At 54.4% G+C, this 22,091-nt stretch overlaps 1 protein-coding gene across 1 annotated transcript in view; it reads left to right on the top strand.

Annotated features, from left to right (window-relative positions):
• EDAR (ectodysplasin A receptor) overlaps positions 1-22,091 on the top strand; it is a 50,315-nt gene that overhangs the window by 11,192 nt on the left and 17,032 nt on the right. The window contains exon 2 of the mRNA XM_070380157.1: positions 21,672-21,740. Within this exon, the coding sequence (XP_070236258.1) occupies positions 21,690-21,740 (51 nt within the window). The 5' untranslated portion in view covers positions 21,672-21,689. The remainder of the gene's footprint in view (positions 1-21,671; positions 21,741-22,091) is intronic.

Here is a 22,091-nt window from a genome sequence, read left to right as displayed (position 1 = left end):
GCCCTGCTGCCCTCCGCTCAGACATCTCGTGTTAGTGAGAGGGCCCCATGAGAAAGCATGGGGCCCACCGTAACACCTATTTAAAGAATTGTCAGGACTTCCCTGGTGGCCCAGTCACTAAGAACCCGCCTGCCAATGCAGAGGACATAGGTCTGGGAAGATTCCACATGCTGGGGGCCAGCTAAGCCTGTGCCCCATAGCTACTCAGCCTGTGCTCTAGAGTGCATGCTCTTCAACAAGAGAAGCCACCGCAATGAGAAGCCCACACACCGCAACTAGAGAGTAGCCTCCAACTGGAGAAAGCCTGTGCATAGCACCAAAGACCCAGCACGGCCAAAAATAAATAATTTTTTAATAAAAAGAATAATCAGAAAGGGCATGTTCTTCAAGGACTCAGATGTGAAAGGCCACCCAGAGCTCTGGGCCGGACGTCAGGCCGTGTCCATTCACCTCAGCTCATCCACCTGCAAATGTGGGGACAGTCCCACAAGAGACAACGTCCACTCCCCCCGTCACCACACAGCTGCCCCCCGGCCGAGATCCTTCCCTGGGTCAGCTATGGGCATGTCGGCCCCTTCCAGCCCCTCGCTGACGCAGCCTCTGATAAAGGAACTGGAGCTCCCGGGAATGCAGCTCACCCAGGGCTGATGTGATGAGATGAGCTCCCAGGAGGGGTCCTGGAACAGCTAGGAGACCATAGGAAAAAGCAGGGAGAGGTGATCAAGCGTGGACATTGGTAATAACCATGAGGCGCCAACACTGGCTCATTGGCTGAGACAAACACATCTACTAACAGAAGGTCTCAACAGAAGGGACTCGAGCTATGAGACACACCCCAACTCTGCCCAGTGTTTGCCGCTTTCCCAGAGGTCTGAGTCTGTTCTACAGTAAGAAGTTTTAGTGAAAACCACTTCTTTAGACTCAGTTCTGTCCTCCATCCTGAGCCACCTCCCCAAATTGGCAGAGCACCCCGCCACCCCCACCTCTTGGAGCTGAGCTGCCTCCCTGGCTCCTGGACGACAAGCAGTGATGGGAGGGCCTGGGGGTCAGAAGAGACCCCAGTGTCCCCCTGCTCCCCATATGGACTCTGGGCAGGCTCCTCACCCCCTTGATTTCCTCTGTAAACAGGAGTCACAGCTCCCAGCTCGGGGGCCCCATGACTCAGCACACACGTGTGGAGTGGTGTGTACCCACGCATGTCACTGTGAGCCCCCCCTACCTCCTTATTACCTGGGGATTACCAGAGGTTGCTTGTCACCCTGCAGCCCAGGAAAAGGGTGGCTGAATGGTCACTTTGCACACTAGCACCCTGGCTCCCCGCTGGCCTCCGTGGGAGCAGGTGGGGTGGACTGAGGGCCCAGGCCCTTCCCTGCAGGATGCTATCAGACCACGAGCATGAAGGGCAGCCAAGCTTGCAGCTCCAAGGAGGACAGTTCCTGGTGTTTGGGGTCTGTGTGTGGCCGGGGATTCTGACAGGCCCTCTGCAAACACACCCTCACATCCTGGGTACGTCAAGGAGCGGCTGCCTGCAGGGCAGATGGAGCAGCACCTGCTCACTGCTGGGGCTCAGACCCTGAGGACTCTGGAGGCTGAGCCCCACTCACCCTCCCCGGCCACCTTGTCCCTGGTCACCCTTCTCCCCCTCCTGGAGGGCCATCAGATACTACTCATTGGCAGATCAGTCAGGTGCTATCAATTCACTTGTTTTCAGTTTAATCAAGTTCTCACTCTGGTTCTGCCACAGCTACGAGATGGCAGAGGGGGGAAAACCCAGCCCCTTGTTCAGACGCTGGTTTGGCAACTCTTGGCCTGCAGGGCCAGATGCCCTGTTCCTGAACCAAGCCCATGGCCTGTGGTCTGAGGAGACAGATGAGTCAATCTGCTTTACTAAACAGTAGTTATTCCCACAGAGAAAGAAAAGAGTTCACAAACCTGTTACTCCTATTTGTTCAGTCTTGTAGTCTATTCCCAAGATGAAACTTCTATTGTTCAATAAGCCTGCTTTTACTGGAACCATTAACAAATTAAAGTGCATTTCCTGAACTTATTTTAATGTGTTGAAAGCAACACATGATGCTACAAGCTTGGTTTTCAGAGTTTGTGGTGGTGGTGGTTTGGTCACTAAGTTGTGTCTGACTCTTGCGACTCCAGGGACTGTAGCCTGACGGGTTCCTCTGTCCATGGAATTCTCCAGGCAAGAATACTGGAGTGGGTTGCTATTTCCTTCTCCAAGGAACCTTCCCGACCCAGGAATTGAACCCAGGTCTCCTGCACTGCAGGCAGATTCTTTACCGACTGAGCTATGCGGGAAGCCACTTTCAGAGTTTAAACAACCAGAAAGATTTCTGCACAATTAGGAGATAAATACTGCTTTTCTGTCTTTCACTTCCTGTTTTTACTTTCCTTGTGTGTGTGTATATGTATGTCAGTGTAGTAGGTAGAGTCTGGTACACACACATGGTGCTTTCTCAGTCTAACACTGGGGACCTGCCCCAGAAAACAGCTTGGTGCCCGGGTCAAGTCCATTCCACCTCGGGTGTCCCTGTGCCTCTGAGTCACCTGGCTGCTGCTGCTGCTGCTAAGTCACTTCAATCGTGCCCGACTCTGTGCGACCCCAGAGATGGCAGCCCACCCGTCCCTGGGATTCTCCAGGCAAGAACACTGGAGTGGGTTGCCATTTCCTTCTCCAATGCATGAAAGTGAAAAGTGAAAGTGAAGTCACTCAGTCGTGTCCAACTCTTAGCGACCTCATGGACTGCAGCCTACCAGGCTCCTCTGTCCATGGGATTTTCCAGGCAGGAGTACTGGAGTGGGGTGCCATTGCCTTCTCCACTGAGTCACCTGGGAACTTGATCAAAAGGCAGATTCTGAATCAGGGCGGGGGGTGTTCACCTTGCTAATGGGTGATTCTGGGATGGCTGGTCTACAGACATATGCTGAGCAGAGCACAGGCTCAGGCCCTAACCTGCAGGAAGCTGCAGGCCCAGGGGCCCACTTGGAGGTGGTGTGGCCTGAACACCAGACTGAACAGGAGCCTCTCAGTCCACTGCTGTGTCCAGAGCTGGAGTCTGGGTTGCTCTGGCACTTCAGGCCCTCCCACATCGTGAGTTTGGTGTTCTTTAAAAAGCTGGTATTTCAATAAACACCCAGAATATCAGGCCTTAGGGTCACCCAGCATGGAGTGAAGTCCCCGACCCACCAATACTTAGATGCTATGACCTTGAGACCCCTGTGTTTCCATGACACCAACTGAAGCTCTGCCCCCATGCTGGTTCCTGGGATCCAGAGGGGATGTTCCCTTGGGCACTCGGCACAATGCCCAGGGCCAGAGAGCCAGGCTGGGGCCTCTCCACCCAAACCTGGGATGCTCCGCATATGGGGCTCAGGGCTGCCCCCAGCCTCCCGTACATCTGCCCCACGTGGGAGCCGCCGTGGCCCTGCTATGCACACCCCACTTGCCAGGCGGGCTTCTCTGATGGGACTCCATCTCGCTCATCTGTGTCTCCATCCTTTGACTCAGGGAAGTCGCTGTGCTAGCTCACATGCTTCCTTGGAGAGAATTTATCCCTTGGGCTCTTAAGTTTCCTCCTAGAAAATCCACACATGAAACCTTCGAAAAAACAGAAATCCACAGTCTAGTTTTCCCCAGTGTCTGTGTCCTTGGAAGCTTTGAGGAAGCGGGGGGAGGAAGTTGGTTTGAAGTAAAATTGAGGCAATTACAGGATCAAAAGCACGACTTCGTCTGCAGACACTTTCGCTGCACCCTCAGCGCCTAATCCTTTTCAACTTTTATAACCACCCTGTTTGGCGGAAAAATCAGGAAGTCACTTGTCGCTCAGGACTGTAATAAGCCTCTCTGATAGTAAAAAAATAGGATGAAAAGACAAGCAAGAAACCCATAAACACTAACTTTGAAGACCAGAGAACAGCAGGCCCCTCCCTGCAACGCCCCCCATCCCCACCCTGCCGGCCAGCGGACCTTGTGGGCCGCAGCCTCAGGCAGCACTGAGTGCTGAGCAAAAGCAAAGTCTGCCTTTGATATTCTTAATCCCCACCCCCTGGTTTTCTCTGTGAAATATGAACCCACAACTGACTATGGCACGGACTGGGTCTCAGACCTACGGGACTGGCTGGTATCTGCTCAGCACTGATGAAGGGGTTCTGCCTGGTACCTCTCTGTGGCCTGACCCCGGGGTCGGGGGGTGGGGAGCTGTGCTGTGTGGGCTCCTGGGATCCTGCTCTGCAGCCCCCCTCCAGTGCAGGGGTAGGAAGGACCCCCAAGCACCTGCCCACGGACAGAGCCTGCCAAGCTGACACCTCACCATAAAATGTCGGGCCAGCGCCTCTTGGAGAAATGAGTCTTTCTGCGGGAATGGACCAGAGATGGTAGTGCTGAGCTCCGCTACAACTGGTGTCCTGAGGTCAAGGCTCTGGCTCCACAGGGACCCGGAGGGACGCTAGACATTGGACTCCCTGGGACCCCCAAAGAGTCATCCAGGGGGCGCATCTGGGGACGAGCTTGTCCTGAGGTCTGGAAGCTCATTGAAAAGATCATCCAACAAAAAATATTAATAACAGAGATGACAAAGACATTTTGATGTAGATACATCTTTGAGTTCTTGAAATTTAATACATGAGATGGGGACTTTCTTGGTGGCACAGTGGATAAGAATCCACCTGCCAACCAGGGGTGTGTGTGTGCCCGCTCAGTTGTGTCCGACTCTTTGTGACCCCATGGACTGTAGCCCACCAGGCTCCTCTGTCCATGGGATCTTCCAGGCAAGATTACTGGAGTGGGTTGCCATTCCCTTCTCCAGCAGATCTTCCTACCCAGGAATTGAACCCACATCTCTTGCACCTCTTGCACTGGCTGGCATGTTCTTTACCAGCTGAACCACCAGGCAAGCTCCTGCAGGGGACACGGGTTCAATCCCTGGTCCAGGAAGATCCCACACTGCCTCAGAGCAACTAAGCCCAGGCACCACAACTACTAAGCCTATGGTGTAGGGCCCAGGAGCCACAACTAATGAGCCTTCAATGGCTTGCTGCAACTTCTGAAGTCCACGTGCCTAGAGCCTGTGCTCCTCAACGAAGAATAACAGCCGTTTATCACAACCAGAGAAAGTCTGCATAGCAACGATGACCCAGCACAGCCAAAAACAAATAAATAATTTTAAACATGCATGAGGTGGAAGTGGGGGCAGAACAGAGGAAAAGGAGAGGATTCCTGCAAGTCAGCCTGATGGGAACTCTTGGTGTGCTGATAGCCAGAACCCCGACCATCTGCGGCTCAGGTGACACTTCTGGTGTACGTGGTGGGTCCCAGCATTATGCATAGATAGGTGACCTGAGCCTGAGTTTTATAGCCCAATGTAATTAGCACTGGTCTGAGGCTGCCAGTACCTGGTTTTCCCAGTTTTTAGGAAACAAACCTTTGCCTAGGGGTCTGGGTGAGCGGGTACAGAGGCGCAGGTTGGGAGAGGGGCTGGTGCTGGGCTGAGAGACACGAAAGGCTGATACTGAATTTGACGTGTGATGTGATAAAATTCCGGCCTTGCTCTTCCCACTCCCTCTGGCATCAACCCATTACCATAAACCCTGGGATCTGCAGAGGCTGCGCTCTGCCGTGGTGCCCAGTGGAGGATGAAGGGGAACACAGACACCCCAAGGTAAGAGGGAGCCCATGTCCCTCTGCAACCGTGGGGTCAGAGCCGGACCGCAGGGTGAGGCCCCCAGGTCTTCCTTGGTTGCAGTCCCTCTGGGATATTTGTGGTTATTAAAGGACAGAACCATGACCTTGGGGACGCAGGGAAACCAACCCCCCCACCAGCACCATGAGACACAAATTTTAACTCTCCAGGGGAATATGAAATAAGCAGCAAGCTTTTAGGAAGTTAGTGCAAAACAAGCAGGCTGTGTAATTGAGGACAAAAAGCCTCAGACTGTGGGGAAAAAATACATTTTAAATACTAAGCTGAACTTTGTAGGATTTAATTAGAATGAATGAGTTATCGCTTAGTCTAAACATGCTGCTAACTGTGTTTTTGTGATGCTCCCTGATACATGGAGTTGCCTGCGGTTTGGGGCTTTGATGGAGGACTGGGTCTCCCCAGAGAAGCCCCCACCCCGGGCAGGGACATCCCCCACCCCCATAGCAGTGGGTTCACCTGACAAACGGCATCAAGTCCAGAGTTTTCTGAGCTCTCGTCTGGATTTGTTTCGTCGCTTTTTTCTTCCTAGACTTCGTTTGCTATTTGCTGTTCCTTTTGTTCCTAGAAACTTGGTTCTTTAAATAGGAGTCTCTTACTTGTCAAAAAATTGTCCTCATTTCAGTCTCTGGTTACCATGGGATTTTTTTCCCCCAAAAGTGTCTGCCTTGCTGTTTGGAATATGAACTTCCATTTCCCATACTTTGGGTTTCACACTCCGTTTAGGGGAAGGATGAGTGAATCGGTGGTGAGTTGGTCATGTGACCCGGGCATGCGTCCTGCTGGGGCACAGCATCACCGATGGGCCCACAGAAAAGTCGTGGCCCACTTGGAGCTTTGGCTTCCTGGGGACTGAAGCTCCTGGCCCATCCGATGGGGAGGTAGATGGCCACCTGGACAAGCCCAGATGCTTAATCAAAACATCTGGGAGGCAGAGAGACTGCTTCCATCCACTTGGTGGGGTTGCCACTAGCCAAAGCGGTCTGTTCATTTACAGTGACTAACGCTAATTAACATCCAAGGCTCTAGGAGATGGTGAGGGATAGGGAAGCCTGGCGTGCTGCAGTCCATGGGGTTCCAAATAGTTGGATACAACTTGGCGACTGAACAACAACATCAAAGGCTCAGTTTCCCGATCGCACCAGCCATGCTCAAGTGCTCAGTGGCTGTGTGGAGAGTGGCTGTTCTCCTGGACAAGGCCAGGCTCAGCCACCTCAGCCCGTGGCCGTGAAAGCAGTGGGGAGGCAAGTGCAGGACCAGCCAGGGCTGGAGTGGGGCTGGACTCTGCTGTGCCCAGCTGGTGTAGGCATCCTTCCATCTGCCTTTTGCCCATGTCTTTTTAGGCAGAATTGAATGAAGGGCCCCCTGTTTGCAGATGGCTGGTTGGGAACAGGCACCCCCATGATACCCTGGGCCTGGGAATCGCCCTGCACTGGTCACAACATCCCAAGAGCCCAGGTTCATTCTCCTGCTGAAATGGCAACTCATTCTCACCATCCACAGAGTGTTATGAAGAATCTATAGAAAAGTTCTCTCATAGCTGCTCTGTACCCCGACCCTGGGAGATACTTGACTACAAACTTGCCCAGTGAGACCGCTGGGCTGAGGGCGTGTGGGTCTGTCCGTTATTTCTCACAACTGTGGGTGAATCTACAATTATCTCAAAACAAAACCATGAAGATTTTTATTTATTTTTAATTGGAGGATAAGTGTTTTACAATGTTGTCTTTCTGCCGTACATCAATATGAGTCAGCCATGGGTATACGTATATCAAAACACTTAGCTTTTTAAATGTCCCTTGTAATTCCTATAATGAAAATCTTTAAAAAGTTAAGCATGTCTACCCTGGGCAGCTTAGGAGCAGATTGTGAGTGGCCTTTAAAAGCACACTGAATATTTCTCATAGCACCTACAAACATCCCCTTGAATGAACCTGGAGATCCTGAAGGTCTCTCTGCTGATTTGAGCACTTCCCATTTGCCCAAATTTCAAATAAAGACACAACTTAAAGCCACCTGGGGCAGTTTCCCAAACTCGGCAGCATCTCTGTGTGTGAGTCCTGGGGGCCTAAGTTAGAGCTCTGAGGGCCTGGGGATCTTCCGGGCTGGACGTGGGCCTGTGAGGGACCGGCCAATGCAGCTGCAGCATTTGGTTCTGCTTGACGGGTTGCTGCTGCAGAAACCACTGCAGGAGGAAGGACAAGGTGTCCACTCTGCTCGGCATCCCGGGTGGAACCTTCCTTGCCCTGGAACTATGTTGGGGTGTCTTCATCATGACTGTAAAGACAGAGGGTCTTGGAACAGATTTGCAGTCAGTGTCTGCCCTGTCTCTTGGATGACTTGGTAGCACGTTAGCCTGGACATGTGTGCGGTGATGTCATGCCAGGTGGGGAGGCGGGGTGGTGGCCGCAGGGAGGGTGTGGGCCTTGGGTGGGAGCTCTGATTTAAGCTCCTTCATCACTTACTGGTTGTGTGAATGTCGATGGTGACCTGACCTCCTTTACCTCTGGTTTATCCATAAGGTGCACACAGCAGAACAGCACCTGTTTCATGAGATTTTCACAAGAACTTGGGTTAAGAGGTAAAATGTGATGGGAGTACAGCTCCCCCGGGGTGGGCAGAGTGCTGGCAGCTGCACCAAGGCCCCGCGCAGAGGCAGGGGGTGGTCCGGACGTGACCCATGTGACCCTGGCAAATTCACCTTTCCACCTATTATCTCTGTGGGTTTCCCTTCTGTGCTCTGTGGGGAGAGTCGGCGCAGGGAGGAAAACCTCTCCGGGGTTTTACAACCTGCTGGACTTGAGGAGGGCGGGAGGAGGAAGGCCCACCTCGAGGCTGCTCCCCTCCTCCTGCCTTCTCCCCAACCCCAACCCGGGACACAGCTGTGGTCCTTCTTCCAAACATCAGCTTGGAATGTTAGATCTGACCCAACGCCCTTGACACAGGGCCCCTCCCCCGGCCCGGCCCCAGCACAAGGACCTCTCATGGAAGCAGTGGGCCCATGCTCAGTTCTGAGGGATTAGGAGACCTGCCCCCACCCCAACACACACACACCAGTGAAACCCCCATCTGCTCCCTGGGGCAGAGCATCCTTGGCTGCCTGTCCCTCCGTGAATGCTGTGTGGAATCAGTTCACGGGTCAGACTAGCATCCTTCCTGGGAACGAGATAGAGCATGTGGGCCCCACGTGGAGCAGAGGAGCTCTGTTGGCCATGGCTCCATCTCTGATCTCACGGAGATGTTGTGAGCAGGTGCTTTAAGGGCCTGTACCCTGGGGTGAGCCCTGTAGGAAAGCCTGAGTCTCAGCCACTGGATGTCCCCTCTCTGCCTGAGTGGTCCCCATTTCCCTTGCCCTCTGTGCCAGGCTTTCATGACCACACAGAACACAGTGGGGACAGCCTCACCTGGATACTCCTGCACTTCCAGGTCCAAGTTCCCAGAGGGCCCTCGACCGAGTGACTTCCTTGGAACCAGGGTCCCTGGAAATCTCATAGCTTGAGTCATTTTATCCCAGAAAAGCAGAAAACTGAGCAATGCAACACTCTGGTTGTGACAATCTGGAGGCCCCCCCATGGCCACACGGTGACCACTCATCCAGCTACTCTCACCCGGGCCACCTCCCTGGACTCTCCTCACCTCTGCCCATGGGCAGTCTGGTGTCCCCTTTCCAGACTGGCGTCTAAACTTGGAATGTCCCGCTCCCCCCTCAGCCTCTCCTCCCTGGGAAAGCATGAGCCAACCCCAAGCCCAGCCCCAGGGCGCCTGCTGCTTCACCCGCTGGCTGCGTGGGGGCCAGGACCGCAGTAACCAGGGCCCGACCAGGGCCTGTCTGCCCAGACACGGCCTCCAGATGCCCTTGCTGGCCTGGCTGCATACCCCCCATACCCCCACTCCAACACACACTCCATTAGGCCTGAGTCCAGCACGTTCTCAGCCAGGACTCCATGGCTGGGCGCAGCCTCTGCTGCCTCTCCAACTTTCTGAGCTTGGTGTCCGCTGTCCAGCCAGAGGCGCTCCCTGGGATGGGGTGGGGAGTTCATCAGCGTCGTCTTGCCCTCAGCCCTCCACCTTCTCTCAGCCATGAGTCTGCACTCCCACCCCCACCCCACTGGTCTTTCTGATGGGCCTGAAGCTCGCAGCATCTGGGTCCACAACCTTCATCCAGGGCTCTATCCCAGGGCTTCCAGCAGAAGGCAGCTGAGGGCCCCAGATGTGGGCTCCAGGAGCCTCTTGGCTAGAGGGTGATGAGATGAGAGGGATGTGCCCGGTTCAGCCCTCTACCTCCCAGCCAGGGTCCTAGAGCCACAGAGAGGCCGAGAGGTGTCCTTTGGCTGCCCCCATGCCCCCTGCCCTGGGCGCACCCCCGCCCCCATGAACCTCAGCCTCAGCCCACGGAGCGCATTTGCCGGTTTGGGTTTTATACCTGCTGAAGGAAGGAACATTTCACGGTTATTAATGAAAGTGATAGCGATCCCGTGTGTGTTTATCTTGGATTATGTGGTCGTTATAAGATGAAGCACCCAGGCTGTCGGTCTGCGGCTGATGCGAGAGCAGGCGAGTCTGGACGAGGTGCTTGAGGAAAGGTGTCGGGTGTAAACCCCGTCTTCAAACAACCAGGCCGCATTCCAGGCTGCAGAGCCACGGCCGTGTGCAGGGCCTCGTCCGGGGCCTGGAGGAGGATGAAAGTGCGGGCGTGTGCGCTTTAGGCTCATAATGAGGGTGAGGCTTGCGGGCACGCTCACTTGGCAGCTTCGGCACTTCCTGCAACAGTTCTCATCTTTTTTTCTCTTTTTTTTTATCCAAAGGCTGCTCTAAAGACAAATATTTTTTGTTAAACTGCTGGTAGTTCACTTTCTGCAGGAACCGTGCAATTAATCTTGTTTACATTAAAGAGACAGGTTGCCTTTGTCAGCTTTCCTGAGCTATAATTAATGAAGATCAAAAATGTTACAAAGACATAATATTGAGCTCAATGCAGATGTGGCCAAGTCACAGCTGCACCCAAGAGAGGAGAGCGGAAAACCAGCATCCCGCGTCAGAAAGCGCAGGTCCCTCCTCCCCAGCCTCCCTGGCGGGTCTGCTGAGGGACATGGCTGGGCGTCAAACGGTTTTTAATGCCCCTACAATTAGGCTTTAAATGCACTTGGAGGCAGGTGCGTGTCTCCTCACTCAGCTCAAGTCGTCCAGGTGTGTGGGGCTGTGGCCCCAAGGCTTGGAGTCGGGGAACTTCAGTCTGAAGGCAGTGGCCTCGGGGCCTGGTGGAGTCATGGAGCCCATGGTGGGGGCAGGACGGGGGGCTCTATTTAGAGCCCTGGTTGGATAGCCCTGTTGTTAGGAGATGAGATGACCTCCAGGTATCACCAAGGCCCTGCCGTGACCCCGACATGCCAGCCTGGGGACTCAGACCTCTGGCTCCCAGAAGACAGCTTAAAAGGGACCCCTCTGCCCATAAACAAAGAACATGGCTTCCACCCGGCTCATGGAGCCGCGGTCAGCAGCCGCTGGGAGCCCACCAGCAGCACCCTGCCACAGGCCAGGCTCTCAGCACAGCTGGAGGAACCAGGGCCTGTGGGCTGTGGGGACCTGGGCTGAGTCACTCTGAAATGGTTCAGAGCTGACCCATTTCTTCAGGTCCCAACTGCAGAAGTCCAGACGAGAAGGAAAACCCAAGAAAAATCGTAAACAAAGTGCATCAGCTGCTTCAGTCGTGTCCAACTCTGTGACACCATGGACAGTAACCTGCCAGCCTCCTCTGTCCATGGGATTCTCCAGGCAAGAATACTGGAGTGGATTGCCCTGCCCTCCAGGGGATCTTCCCGACCCAGGGATCGAACCAAGTCTCTTATGCCTCCTGCATTGGCAGGTGGATTCTTCACCACTAGCACCACCTGGGAAACCCCATAAACCAAAGATTTTCAGCAAATTCTGGTGATACACGACAGGAAGGAGTCAGGCAGGTGCCCTCCTCATGGGTCTACGAGGGAGTATGAGCATGCAGCCCCCACCGGCCCCAGGCTGTGTCTCAGCTGCCCAGGAGGGCTGGCAGGGGTCCGAGCCCTCAGATCTGAACGTTGGGTGCACGGCCGGCAGGCGGTAGGCAGAGGACTGGCTGAGGACAGGGTGATCTCAGTGCAGCGGGAACACCCAGTATTCACAACCAGGCTTCGTTCTCACCTGAAACTAAACCAGAAGTCACGTCCGGGTGTAAAGGAGCAGTGCCAGTGCAGGTGTTCCTCACACACCTTCTCCCGCCCTTCATCCCTCATAACTTCACTTTCTGGAGTTTACAAAGACATCATCAAACAGGCATAACAATGATCACTGCACAGTACTCATAATAGTGACAACTGGGAGCTGACCTGAAGGTCAGATACTAGGGCACTGGCTGATTTAATTATGGCACATTGTACTGTGAAATAGTTCAGATCCATTAAAAAGAATGTGATCTGAGACTAATTAAGGCCACAGAGAAGGAAGAAGATAAACCATGAGCAGCATGTAAACGCTGCTATCCTAACTTCAAGTCAAAGATATCTATGTCTGTACAAGTAAAGCACAAAGAGAATGCATCAAAATGAGTGATTTATGATTTTTATTTCCTCTTTGTATGTTTCTTTTATTTCTAATTTTTTCATAATTGGAAACAATTCCCCAAATTGAAAATAGCCTGCATTCATTAGCATTTATTGTGCACCAAGCACTGTTGTAAGCACTTTAATCCTTGCATTCTGAGTACGTCCTATTCATATCGTAGTTTTACTAATGAGCCAACCACAGTGCAGAAATGATTAAATTATCTGCCCAGAGTCCCATAGCTTGTAAATGATGGAGCCACACCTGGGACCCAAATCCTTCCCACACAGGGACAGTTTGCTTTGAAGGAACCCCCACCTCACCCACAGAGGAAGTAATAGCCACATTAGGGTAGAGACAGAAGTGTGTGGGCTTCCCTGGTGGTCCTGTGGGTAAGACTCTGAGCTCCACCAGAGGGGGATGGATTCCATTCCTGCTCGGGGGAACTAGGATCTCCCATGCCATGTGGTGTAGCCAAACAAGCCAATAAAGAGGCAGTAGTGTGGGCCCTGTAACCGAGATTCTCGTGGTCACAGACTGCTTTAAGTTTTATCAAAGCAAACACACTTCTTCAGAGCAGAGGCAGGTTTGCTAGCTGTGGCTGGATAGTAACTGCCCGTGTGTCGCCAGGTAACCTCAGTCCATACGGGTTCCAAGTTTAAAACTCTCCCACGTACATCCATCCCGTGCAAGGCCCCGAGGAGAGACAGGTGGGGACTCCCGTGCCCCCAGCTCAGACGTGAGGGGAAGACGTTCGCGCCAGGCCACAGGTCTCAGCTGGGCTGCTCTGAGTACAGCTGCCTGCAGGGGACAGAGTGCCCACCGGTCCCACTCAGCCTGGATGAGCTGGGACCATGACTGTGGCCTCGGAGGAAGGAGGTGCTGGGTGGCGATAAGACAGCAGCACCAGACAGATGGACAGACCGGACAGACACCCCAGCAGGACTCGGGCTCCTGCAGCATCAGCCAAGGAAGCCAAGGCTGTTCTGCTCAGAATCAGGGCGCACAGCGGCAGTCCACCCAGGCCTGGGGCGACTCCTCACATCCCCACGAGCGGCTGCCTGTCTCAGTCGGTGATGCCACCACCTCCAGAGTCTCTAAAAGGACCGTCAAGACTGGGACACTGACCCAGCTCCTCGCCTCGGAGCAAGGACAGGCTGGGACGTGCATGCACATGGGGAAATTGCAAGCGACTCTGTTTCACATGACGTGTAGCTTAACCCCACAGGGATGAGCCAGACAGGGACAGGGGGCTCTGGCTTGGCCCATGGGGCTGTGACCTCCCTCCATCCCCACAGCCTCAGGGGACTCCTGGCTGACCCAGGAGAACCTCTGCCGGGTCACCTAATCCAGCGCCCATCCCTGAACAACGGGAAGAGTATGAAAAATGACTGCTCTCAAACTGGCAGAACAAGCCCCTGAGTCTGACAGGAAGGAAACAAGTTTACAAGCTCCTGGCTTCATGCTGGGACTCGACGTGGGGGCAGCTAGACTGGATGTGGGGGCACCTCCCCTCCAGCACTGCCCCCACCCGCCCTGGCACCATCCACCTCTGCCCCCAGCCCGGCTGCACCCAAGTGTTCACAGCAGCTGGACTGAGACAAGGATGTTCACAGCAAACAAACAAACACCACTCACCTGCTGGGGGTCTTCTCACCCCTTCATCCTCAGGGGTCTTGGGAATCCCAGGTGTCAGGCATCAGGGGAGCTGGCACCTCGTCTGAACAAGAGGGACTAGGATACACTGGGACCAAACACTCCCAAATCTTCAAAGGGCTGGGGGTGGGGAGGGTCATGGCAAAGACCCACCAAGGGAGGCCAAGGGATGCCGACTCCATCACCCCAACTCCTAAGCCTCATCCGGCCCCAGGGACAGCTATCTGGATCTCATGGGACTCGAAGTTAGATGAAACCAAGTCTACATTGAACTGACTTGGCCCTCGGACCTACCTTGCTCCAGCCACCCTACCCTCTCCCTGTGCCCCCAGGACCCTTGGCAGAAAGAGAAACAGACCTGGTTTGGTGGGCCGCGGCTCTGCCACCTCTGTCTGTGTGACCTCAGGCAAGCTGCTCACCCTCTCTGAGCCTCCACTGGCTCAGTGAGTCAAGTGGGGTCCCTTAAGTGCCAAATTCCGACTCTGGGGGATGAAATGAAGCGAGTGCACGAGTGAGTCTGAGTCCAGGCCACTTGGCCCTCCCCTCACCCTGCACAAAGGCTCCAGTCCCCAAACACAGGTGCCCGAGGAAACCCACAGAGGTTTCTCTTTGCCCTTGTGGTTTCCGCCAGTTGCTGGCTTACGGCGCTGCGGCTTCCCATCACCAGAACCTCCAATCTCCAAGAAGAGAGACATTCCCACAGTGCCCTCACCCGCTGGGACCAGGCTGCCCACCCCGCCTGGTTTCCCTGCTGGCTTGCTTCCTGGCCGGACACGCGTTCATCCCCCTGCTGGGTGAGGGCCCCAGACGGCTCAGGGCTCTGTGGAGGAGGGGCTTATGCTAGAGCAGGGCTCTCTGCACTCACCGTCTGTCCAGGGAGCTTGGGAGGTGTCCTCAGGCTTCCCTGACGTTTCCCTCCTGCCAGCCTTCCCTTCTCCAGGCTCACAGCCGGTGTGGGGACGGCTGCAGGGTTGCTTGGGGAGCCAGAACCCACAATCGCATATCTGCAGTGACCAACAGGCCATGGACACAGTGAGGAAGGGGCTAGATGATGAAGGGGTGCTGTGATGAAGGGGCAGGTTAAGGAAGGGGTGCGGGAAAGCCTCCCACAGGTGAACGTTCTATGTGCTAGGGTAGAGGCTGTGTGGAGCAGACCATCCAACTCGCCACCTGCACGCTGGAAACGAGTGGGATTTGCTGTGAGTTAATTGCACCTAATAAAGCTGCTCGCTTTTTAAACTGCAGTCTCAACAATAAGAACATAAGAGTCAGTGCTGTGAACCAGAACTATCAGCCACTGTTCTGACCACACACGAGAGTCTGATCATTTCTAACCCTGCCTCCACTGTTCCTGTGCACGCGGGGCCCACACTTGGTGACTGGGGGCCCTGACTCCCTCCCCTTAACCTGGTGAAGCCCAGGGATGTCGAGAGCCCGAGTACACACCTCTACGCCTCCCTGCACTAGGAACCCCTCTTCGTTGTCTGGGCTCCAGGCCTCAAAGGGAGGCACCAGGGCAGCGGGCTGGGCATGTGGGTGTCTGGGCCCTACCCTCGCCACCCCCTCCCCTTCAGGCCACTGTCAGGAGACCCCGGAGGCTTCTGCCACCCAGGTGGGAGCTGCCTAATTTACCAGGATAACATCCTGGAGTGGGAGCCAGCTGAGGTTCCCTCGGGGTGAATAGTAACAGCAGTGGCTCAGCTCCTTCTTGCTGCCTCCTGCTGGTGCTGATTTAGAAGCTAATGATTCTGGTGCCAATGGATTATTTCCTTCAATTTCCTCTACTTAATGGATCTCTTACATCAAATTAGTGTCTCTCATTTGGCTGGTGTGGTTGGGATTCCAGGGTCTGTGTCCACAAATGGTCTACTGCATCCTTGACTTGGTTGTGCTGTTGAGCTGAACTGCTGTGGCCAAGGACCACCTTCCAGGTGTCCAGGCACAGCAGAAGCTGGACTGGCAGGGGCGGGCATGGGGCGGCTTGTTGGGGGTGGGGGAAGGGTGGGCTGGGAGGGTCATCTTCCCAACACCGCTGAGCAAAGGACAGAGGACAGTGAGCGGGAGGGAGACCTGCACAGGGGTCCCTGGGCACAGAGCGAGAGCACTACTCCACTTCCTGAAACACAGTGCAGGAGATGGCTCACAGTCCACTGCTAAGACAGGAGGTGAGAGTAGTGACCCTGAGCTGCTGTCCCTCCTCCTTGCTCTCTGCCTTTGCAGGGTGTCCTCCCTTCTCTGGGTCTAGGGCGGCCTTTCTGATCTCCCCACACACGATACCCAACAGCACCCACAACTTACTCCCTTTGTTGTTCAGTTGCTAAGTCCTGTCTGACTCTCTGCGACCCCATGGACTGCAGCACACCAGGCTTCCCTGTCCTTCACCATCTCCCAGAGCTTGCTCAAACTCATGTCCATCAAACCATCTCATCTTCTGTCACCCCCTTCTCCTCCTGCCTTCAATCTTTCCCAGCATCAGGGTCTTTTCCAATGAGTTGGCTCTTCCCATTAGGTGGCTGAAGTATTGGAGCTTCAGCTTCAGCCTCAGTCCTTCCAATGAATATTCAGGGTTGATTTCCTTTAGGATTGACTGGTTTGATTTCCTTGCTGTCTAAGGGACTCTTAAAAGTCTTCTCCAGCACACAGTTCGAAAGCATCAGTTCCTCGCTGCTTAGCCTTCTTTATGATCCAACTCTCACATCTGTACATGACTTGGAAAAACCACAGCTTTGACTATATGGACCTTTGTCAGCAAAGTGATGTCTCTGCTTTTGAATACGCTGCCTAGGTTTGCCATAGCTTTCCTTCCAAGAAACAAGTGTCTTTTAATTTCATGGCTCCAGTCACTGTCCACAGTGATTTTGGAGCCCAAGAAAATAAAGTCTGCCACTGTTTCCATTTTTTTCCCATTTAGTTTCCATGAAGTGATGGATCCGGATGCCATGATTTTGGTTTTTTCAATGTTGAGTTTTAAGCCAGTTTTTTCTCTCTCCTCTTTCACCTTCATCAAGAGGCTCTTTAGTTCCTCTTTGCTTTCTGACATAAGGGTGTCATTTGCATATCTGAGGTTGTTGGTATTTCTCCAGGCAATCTTGATTCCAGTTTGTGCTTCATCCAGTCTGGCATTTCCTGTGATGTACTCTGCATATAAGTTAAATAAGCAGGGTGACAATATACAGCCTTGACATACTCCTTTCCCAGTTTGGAACCAGACTGTTGCTCCATATCCAGTTCTAACTGTTGCTTCCTGACCTGCATACAGGTTTCTCAGGAGGCAGGTCAGGTGGTCTGGTACTCCCATCTCTTGAAGAATTTCCCACAGTTTGCTGTTGTTTTGTTTGTTGCTTATTCCCTATCTCAGTGTTTATCTCACGGTCAACCAAATTGTGGGGCATCATCTGGCAGGGAGGGTCTTCCCAGGTAAAGAACCCATCTGCCAAATGCAGGAGACACAAGAGATGTGGGTTCAGTCCTTGAGTCAGGAAGATCTCCTGGAGGAGGAAATGGCAACCCACTCCAATATTCTTGCCTGGAGAATCCGATGGACAGAGGAGCCTGGGGGGCTACAGCCCTTGGGGCTGCAAAGAGTTGGGCATGACTGAGCGACCGAGCACACATGTACACCTGTCAGGCATCGTGTCAATTTGTGGTTCAGCCTAGTCTAGAGGAGATTTTCAATAAGCACTGCATGGGTGGATGGATGGATGGACAGATGAATGTGGATGGACGACCTGCATATTTAATGCTAGAGAGCAGTTGCTATTATGTTTCAACAAAATTTCGTGTTTATATGAACACCCTTGAGGAAGGAAATGGCGACTCCAGTACTCTTGTCTGAAGAATCCCATGGATGAAGAAACCTGGTTGACTACAGTCCATGGGATCACAAAGAATCGGACATGACTGACGCGACTTAGCACACACGCACACACAAGCATCCTAGAAAAACTTGCCTTTTGTAGTCTAAAGCAATGTATTTTAGTTAAAGCAACCTTCCTGATTTTACCCTGGAAATGCTTTCCCTTGATTGTGATAAGGCAATAAAGTAGAGACTTTTTTAAAAGCTTCACCAGGCTTATCAGTTGTTATAAGATCCTTTCAGCTGTGAGGCATTAAGTGAAACAAATGAATAGAACTCTGTAAGCACAGGTCTTATAGTAGGAGGTTTGCACAGCATAACTGCCCTCCTGCTGCACTTTCTGGCTGGATAAATTCTGGCCACATTCAACTCATGAACTTCCTGCTCCAGGTCCAGCCCCACTTCCATCACTGCACACACAACACAGGCTCCTGCTGAATGACCAAGGAGCTTCTAATAAGCCCAAACCGGGGGTGACAATCATAATGGCAATGCTGGTGTGAATTTAGGGACCTTCTGAGGCTATGGCTGTGCACAGCACCTCGGGGACAATTACCGTGGTCACTGGTCTATATGTAGGAAAATAAAAGCAAACAGGAAAAGCTGAGCAACATAGAAAGAGAGAAATGTGAACAGAAATGTCTAGAATACGGTTTCGTTGCTCTTCCTGACTCCCTGGGTTCTGAAGAGCTAATGCCCAGCAGGAATTGAGACTGTGTGATATGCTTGTCTGTGTTAGCAAGGGTCCTTTGGTACCAAAGCCACAAGGGGCCAAAAGTTAACGCACACTTCAGGCATTACATTTATTCCATGTGTGCAAGAATATCTATTTTCTGAGTATTATTTCAATGAAAATGGACAAATGAAGCTAGGGCACTTATTTTAATCTTTCAGCTCAAATAACCAGCTTCTTTGTCAACTTCCCCTGGGGAGGCCTGATGGGCTGGACCTTCTGTGGCCTCTTGGTCCTCCATGTGGGTTTCTCCAGCCCCTGTTCACTTAGTGGGCCTCCCCCGCTGCCTCCTGTGTTGTCCAATCAACCCCTACCTGCCCCTGAAACTCCTGCTTGCATGTGAGAGCCCATCAGCCCTGACCTCTGTTAGCCTCGGAAGAGATGATGGCTGGTGTTGCACCCACATCCTGTGATGAGCACCCAATGGCCACCTGATGCATCCATGGCCCACAGGCTGAATGAGAAGCAGAAGCTGGGGCCCTGTGTCTGTCCTGAGAGGCAAGTCTGGAGGTGCAGTCAGGAGGCCCCTGAGGGAACAGCCTCCAGCAGAGACAGGGAGGCCTTGGACCTCAAGACGATTACACACAGGTGTTTCCACAAATGTGGTTCCTACGTCACAAGACAATGTGGACACCACCTGCCACCTGGCACCTACTGGAGGCTGCTTACCTGTCAGAGTCCTCAGGCCTCACCAAGATGCGGTGTGAATGCCCTCAGTGGTCCCCTCCTGCCTGCATCCCATTCAGCCCCTCACCCTCCATCTCTCTGGGGTCCCTCTCAAGAGTCTCCAGCTTCGGCCTCTCTCTGACCACCAGTTCCTCCCAGTCTCGTCATGGGGGTCACAGGAAAGTGGGTCCTACGATCTCACTCATGTCCCCAGTTGTCCAACCCCTGAGGCTGGCAGGTGCCTGTGATGCTCACATCTTGGCACTGCCCACCTGGCAGCATCAGTGAACCAGAAACCTCTTGGAGTTTCCGGAAAGCCCTCCACCAGGCGGGACGGGACCCCTGGGATGCCCCTGGAGGCGGGTCCTGCCAACAGGATTCACAGCCCAAGCAGCAGCCAGCCCTGGTGGCTGAAGAGCCAGGACACTTCCTGAGCGGCCACCCCCCGACCCCGACTCAGTCCCTGGACCAGGGTGAGAGGAAGTGTGCCATCTCTGGCCTCCAGGAACACCTTCACTCCAGGCCCTGCTCCTGGTCTGCTGAGCCCTTGGAGCCCAGCACTGCTCTGAAGAGGAGAGCTTGACTGCTTCACACCCAGCGCCCCCTCGCCCAAGCAGCCCCCCACATCCTTGACCTCCACGTGAGGCCCAGGAGGCTCCCAGGAGGCCCAGCTTCACCCACAGGGCCCAAGTGTGGCTCAAGCCTTGGTCCTGGTTGACCTCCACATCCACAACTGGAGTGCAAACCTCCTGCCTCAGCAGATCCTGGACCTGGGAAGAAGGTGCTGCTCCTGAGAAAGCCCTCCCAAACCCAGGAGGAGAGGCCAGGGCTCAGGGCGGTCACCAGAGTACCCACAGCCCCTCCAGAGCACCCGGGGATACTCAGGCCACATGGCTGCAATCCTGGCCCCGCACATGCCCTCCTTCCTGGGGAGTCACTGTGGATGACAGAAATGCAGCGAAACCACAGGCTCGATTTTGTTTCTCGTCCACGCATTGCTCTTGAGGAGTCTGGACAGCCCTGAGCTACACCGGCCCTCTGGGTTTATAGGGAAGCCCTCCCAGGCGCAGCTATAATTAGAAATCAACTGAGGCAGAAACCCAGCCTGGTCCTTGGCAGGGTTCCAGGTCTGTTAATTTAGGAAATCCACTCTCCTGACCCCGGGGCTGCCCCGGGCTGATCCTAAGTTCCGGCCTTTGTGTACACCTTCCCTGCCCACCTTGGCAGGCGCAGGCCCGCCTCCCCACTCCCCGCCTGCCCCAGCTTGCTCCTAGCTAGAAGGAAAACACCCAGGAGTTCACCGCCGGGTGGCTGGCGCTTTCATCTGGCCCCGTCCACTCGGGGTTTTCAACCGTAAACACAGTTCTGAATGCAGGACTGTGTGTGCGGGGGAGTGAAGAAGGCAGGATTTGTGTCAAGAGATTCCGGAAAACTAGCCCCTCCCCAAAGCCACCTGACGCTACTGGGGTGAGAGACAGGCCAACAGGGGTGCCATCCGGAAAGATCTTGGGCCCCAGGGCCCTGTCTCCATGCCGCCTCTTTCCCTGGCATCCCAGGCCGTGGTGGGGGATCCTCCCCAAACCTTGCAGCCTTCCCTGCTGGTCAGAGTTCAGGTGTACGCCCCTACTTCCTGGAAGGGATAGCTCCCCACAGCCTCCCTCAATCTGGGGTCACTCCTGCATCCCCCCCAGCAAAAAGTCATTGTTGAAAAGCCAGTGGCTGTCCCTACAGACCTGCTGTGTGTGTCAGGAACTTTATAGACAAAGCGGGACCCGCTGGGCTGAGGGCCTGGGATCGTCAGAACAACAAACAAGCACCAACTCTCACGGCCCCACCTGCACCTTGTGGAGCCCATTAGCAAGGGGAGGCCCCAGGCTGAGAGGCTGGTGGATTCAAACCCCTCCCGCGGGGACCAGCATCCCACCGGGTGCTTCTCCCAAACACCTTCCTGAGCATAGTCCTGCGGGTTTAGAGAGAAGGTCCGGCTGCCCCACCCTCCCCTCACCCCCAGCTTTCCCCTACAGCGACTTGTGGCCGCTTTTCTCCGGGGGCCGTGGGGACCCTGCACTGTAGACATGAGGTCCCCAGAACGGGAGCAGGCCCAGAGCATCAGGGCTGTGGCTCAAGCCATCTGCTCTGTGCGGGTGGGGATTGTGGGTTTCCGTGACCAACGATGGTCACCAAGGGGACTTGGGTGGGGGCAACCTTGGGGACTTAGCTAGGCCAGCTGACCTTGAGTCTGAGTCACTGGCTGATTCTGGAAGCTTCTCCTCTACCCCAGCATCAGAACAGGGTGTGCTTTTGTCAGGAATTCAAACCCCGAGTCCTGGTGGGACAGCAGTGGCCCAACTGTGGCCACCAGGGAGCAACGGGCCTGGGATCAACTTAAAACCTTCCGGGAGGCCCCTCAGACTGAACATAAGGCCGGGCAGGACCTGGGGTTCGGAACAGCCCCCTGCTGATGAAGTGTGTCTTTCAGGTGACCCCTCGGGACAGGATGGCCCACAGGGGAAGCTGCGCAGGGATGGCCTGGCTGCCTGTCCTGCTGGTAAGTGGCCGGGGTGCCCGTGCCCCAGGGTATTCCTAGTGGGAGCTCCCATTTGGCCATGTCCTTCTCTAGCCATGTCCCTCTCAGCCTGTCTGTGCAGCAGCCATGCAGTGATCACACACCACCGCCCCCACCTTCACCGGGCTCTCCAGGGCTAAAGCCCTGACCAGCCCCGAGCCAGAGGCAGTCACTGTACTCAGAGTTCCCCTCACCCAGCCTTTGTGGTGGTGCCCAGCCCAGCGCACCTGTGCCAAGCTCCACACCCTAGGCCACGGGAGCTGGGAAAGTCAAGCCCGAGCTCCCGGTGAGCTGAGGCACCTGTGACTGGGGGCTGCGGGAAGGGGCCTCCCA

The sequence above is a fragment of the Bos mutus genome, chromosome 11 (genome assembly GCF_027580195.1).
Source record: "Bos mutus isolate GX-2022 chromosome 11, NWIPB_WYAK_1.1, whole genome shotgun sequence".
Lineage (NCBI taxonomy): Eukaryota > Metazoa > Chordata > Mammalia > Artiodactyla > Bovidae > Bos > Bos mutus.
This window is presented reverse-complemented; position numbering and strand designations above follow the sequence as displayed.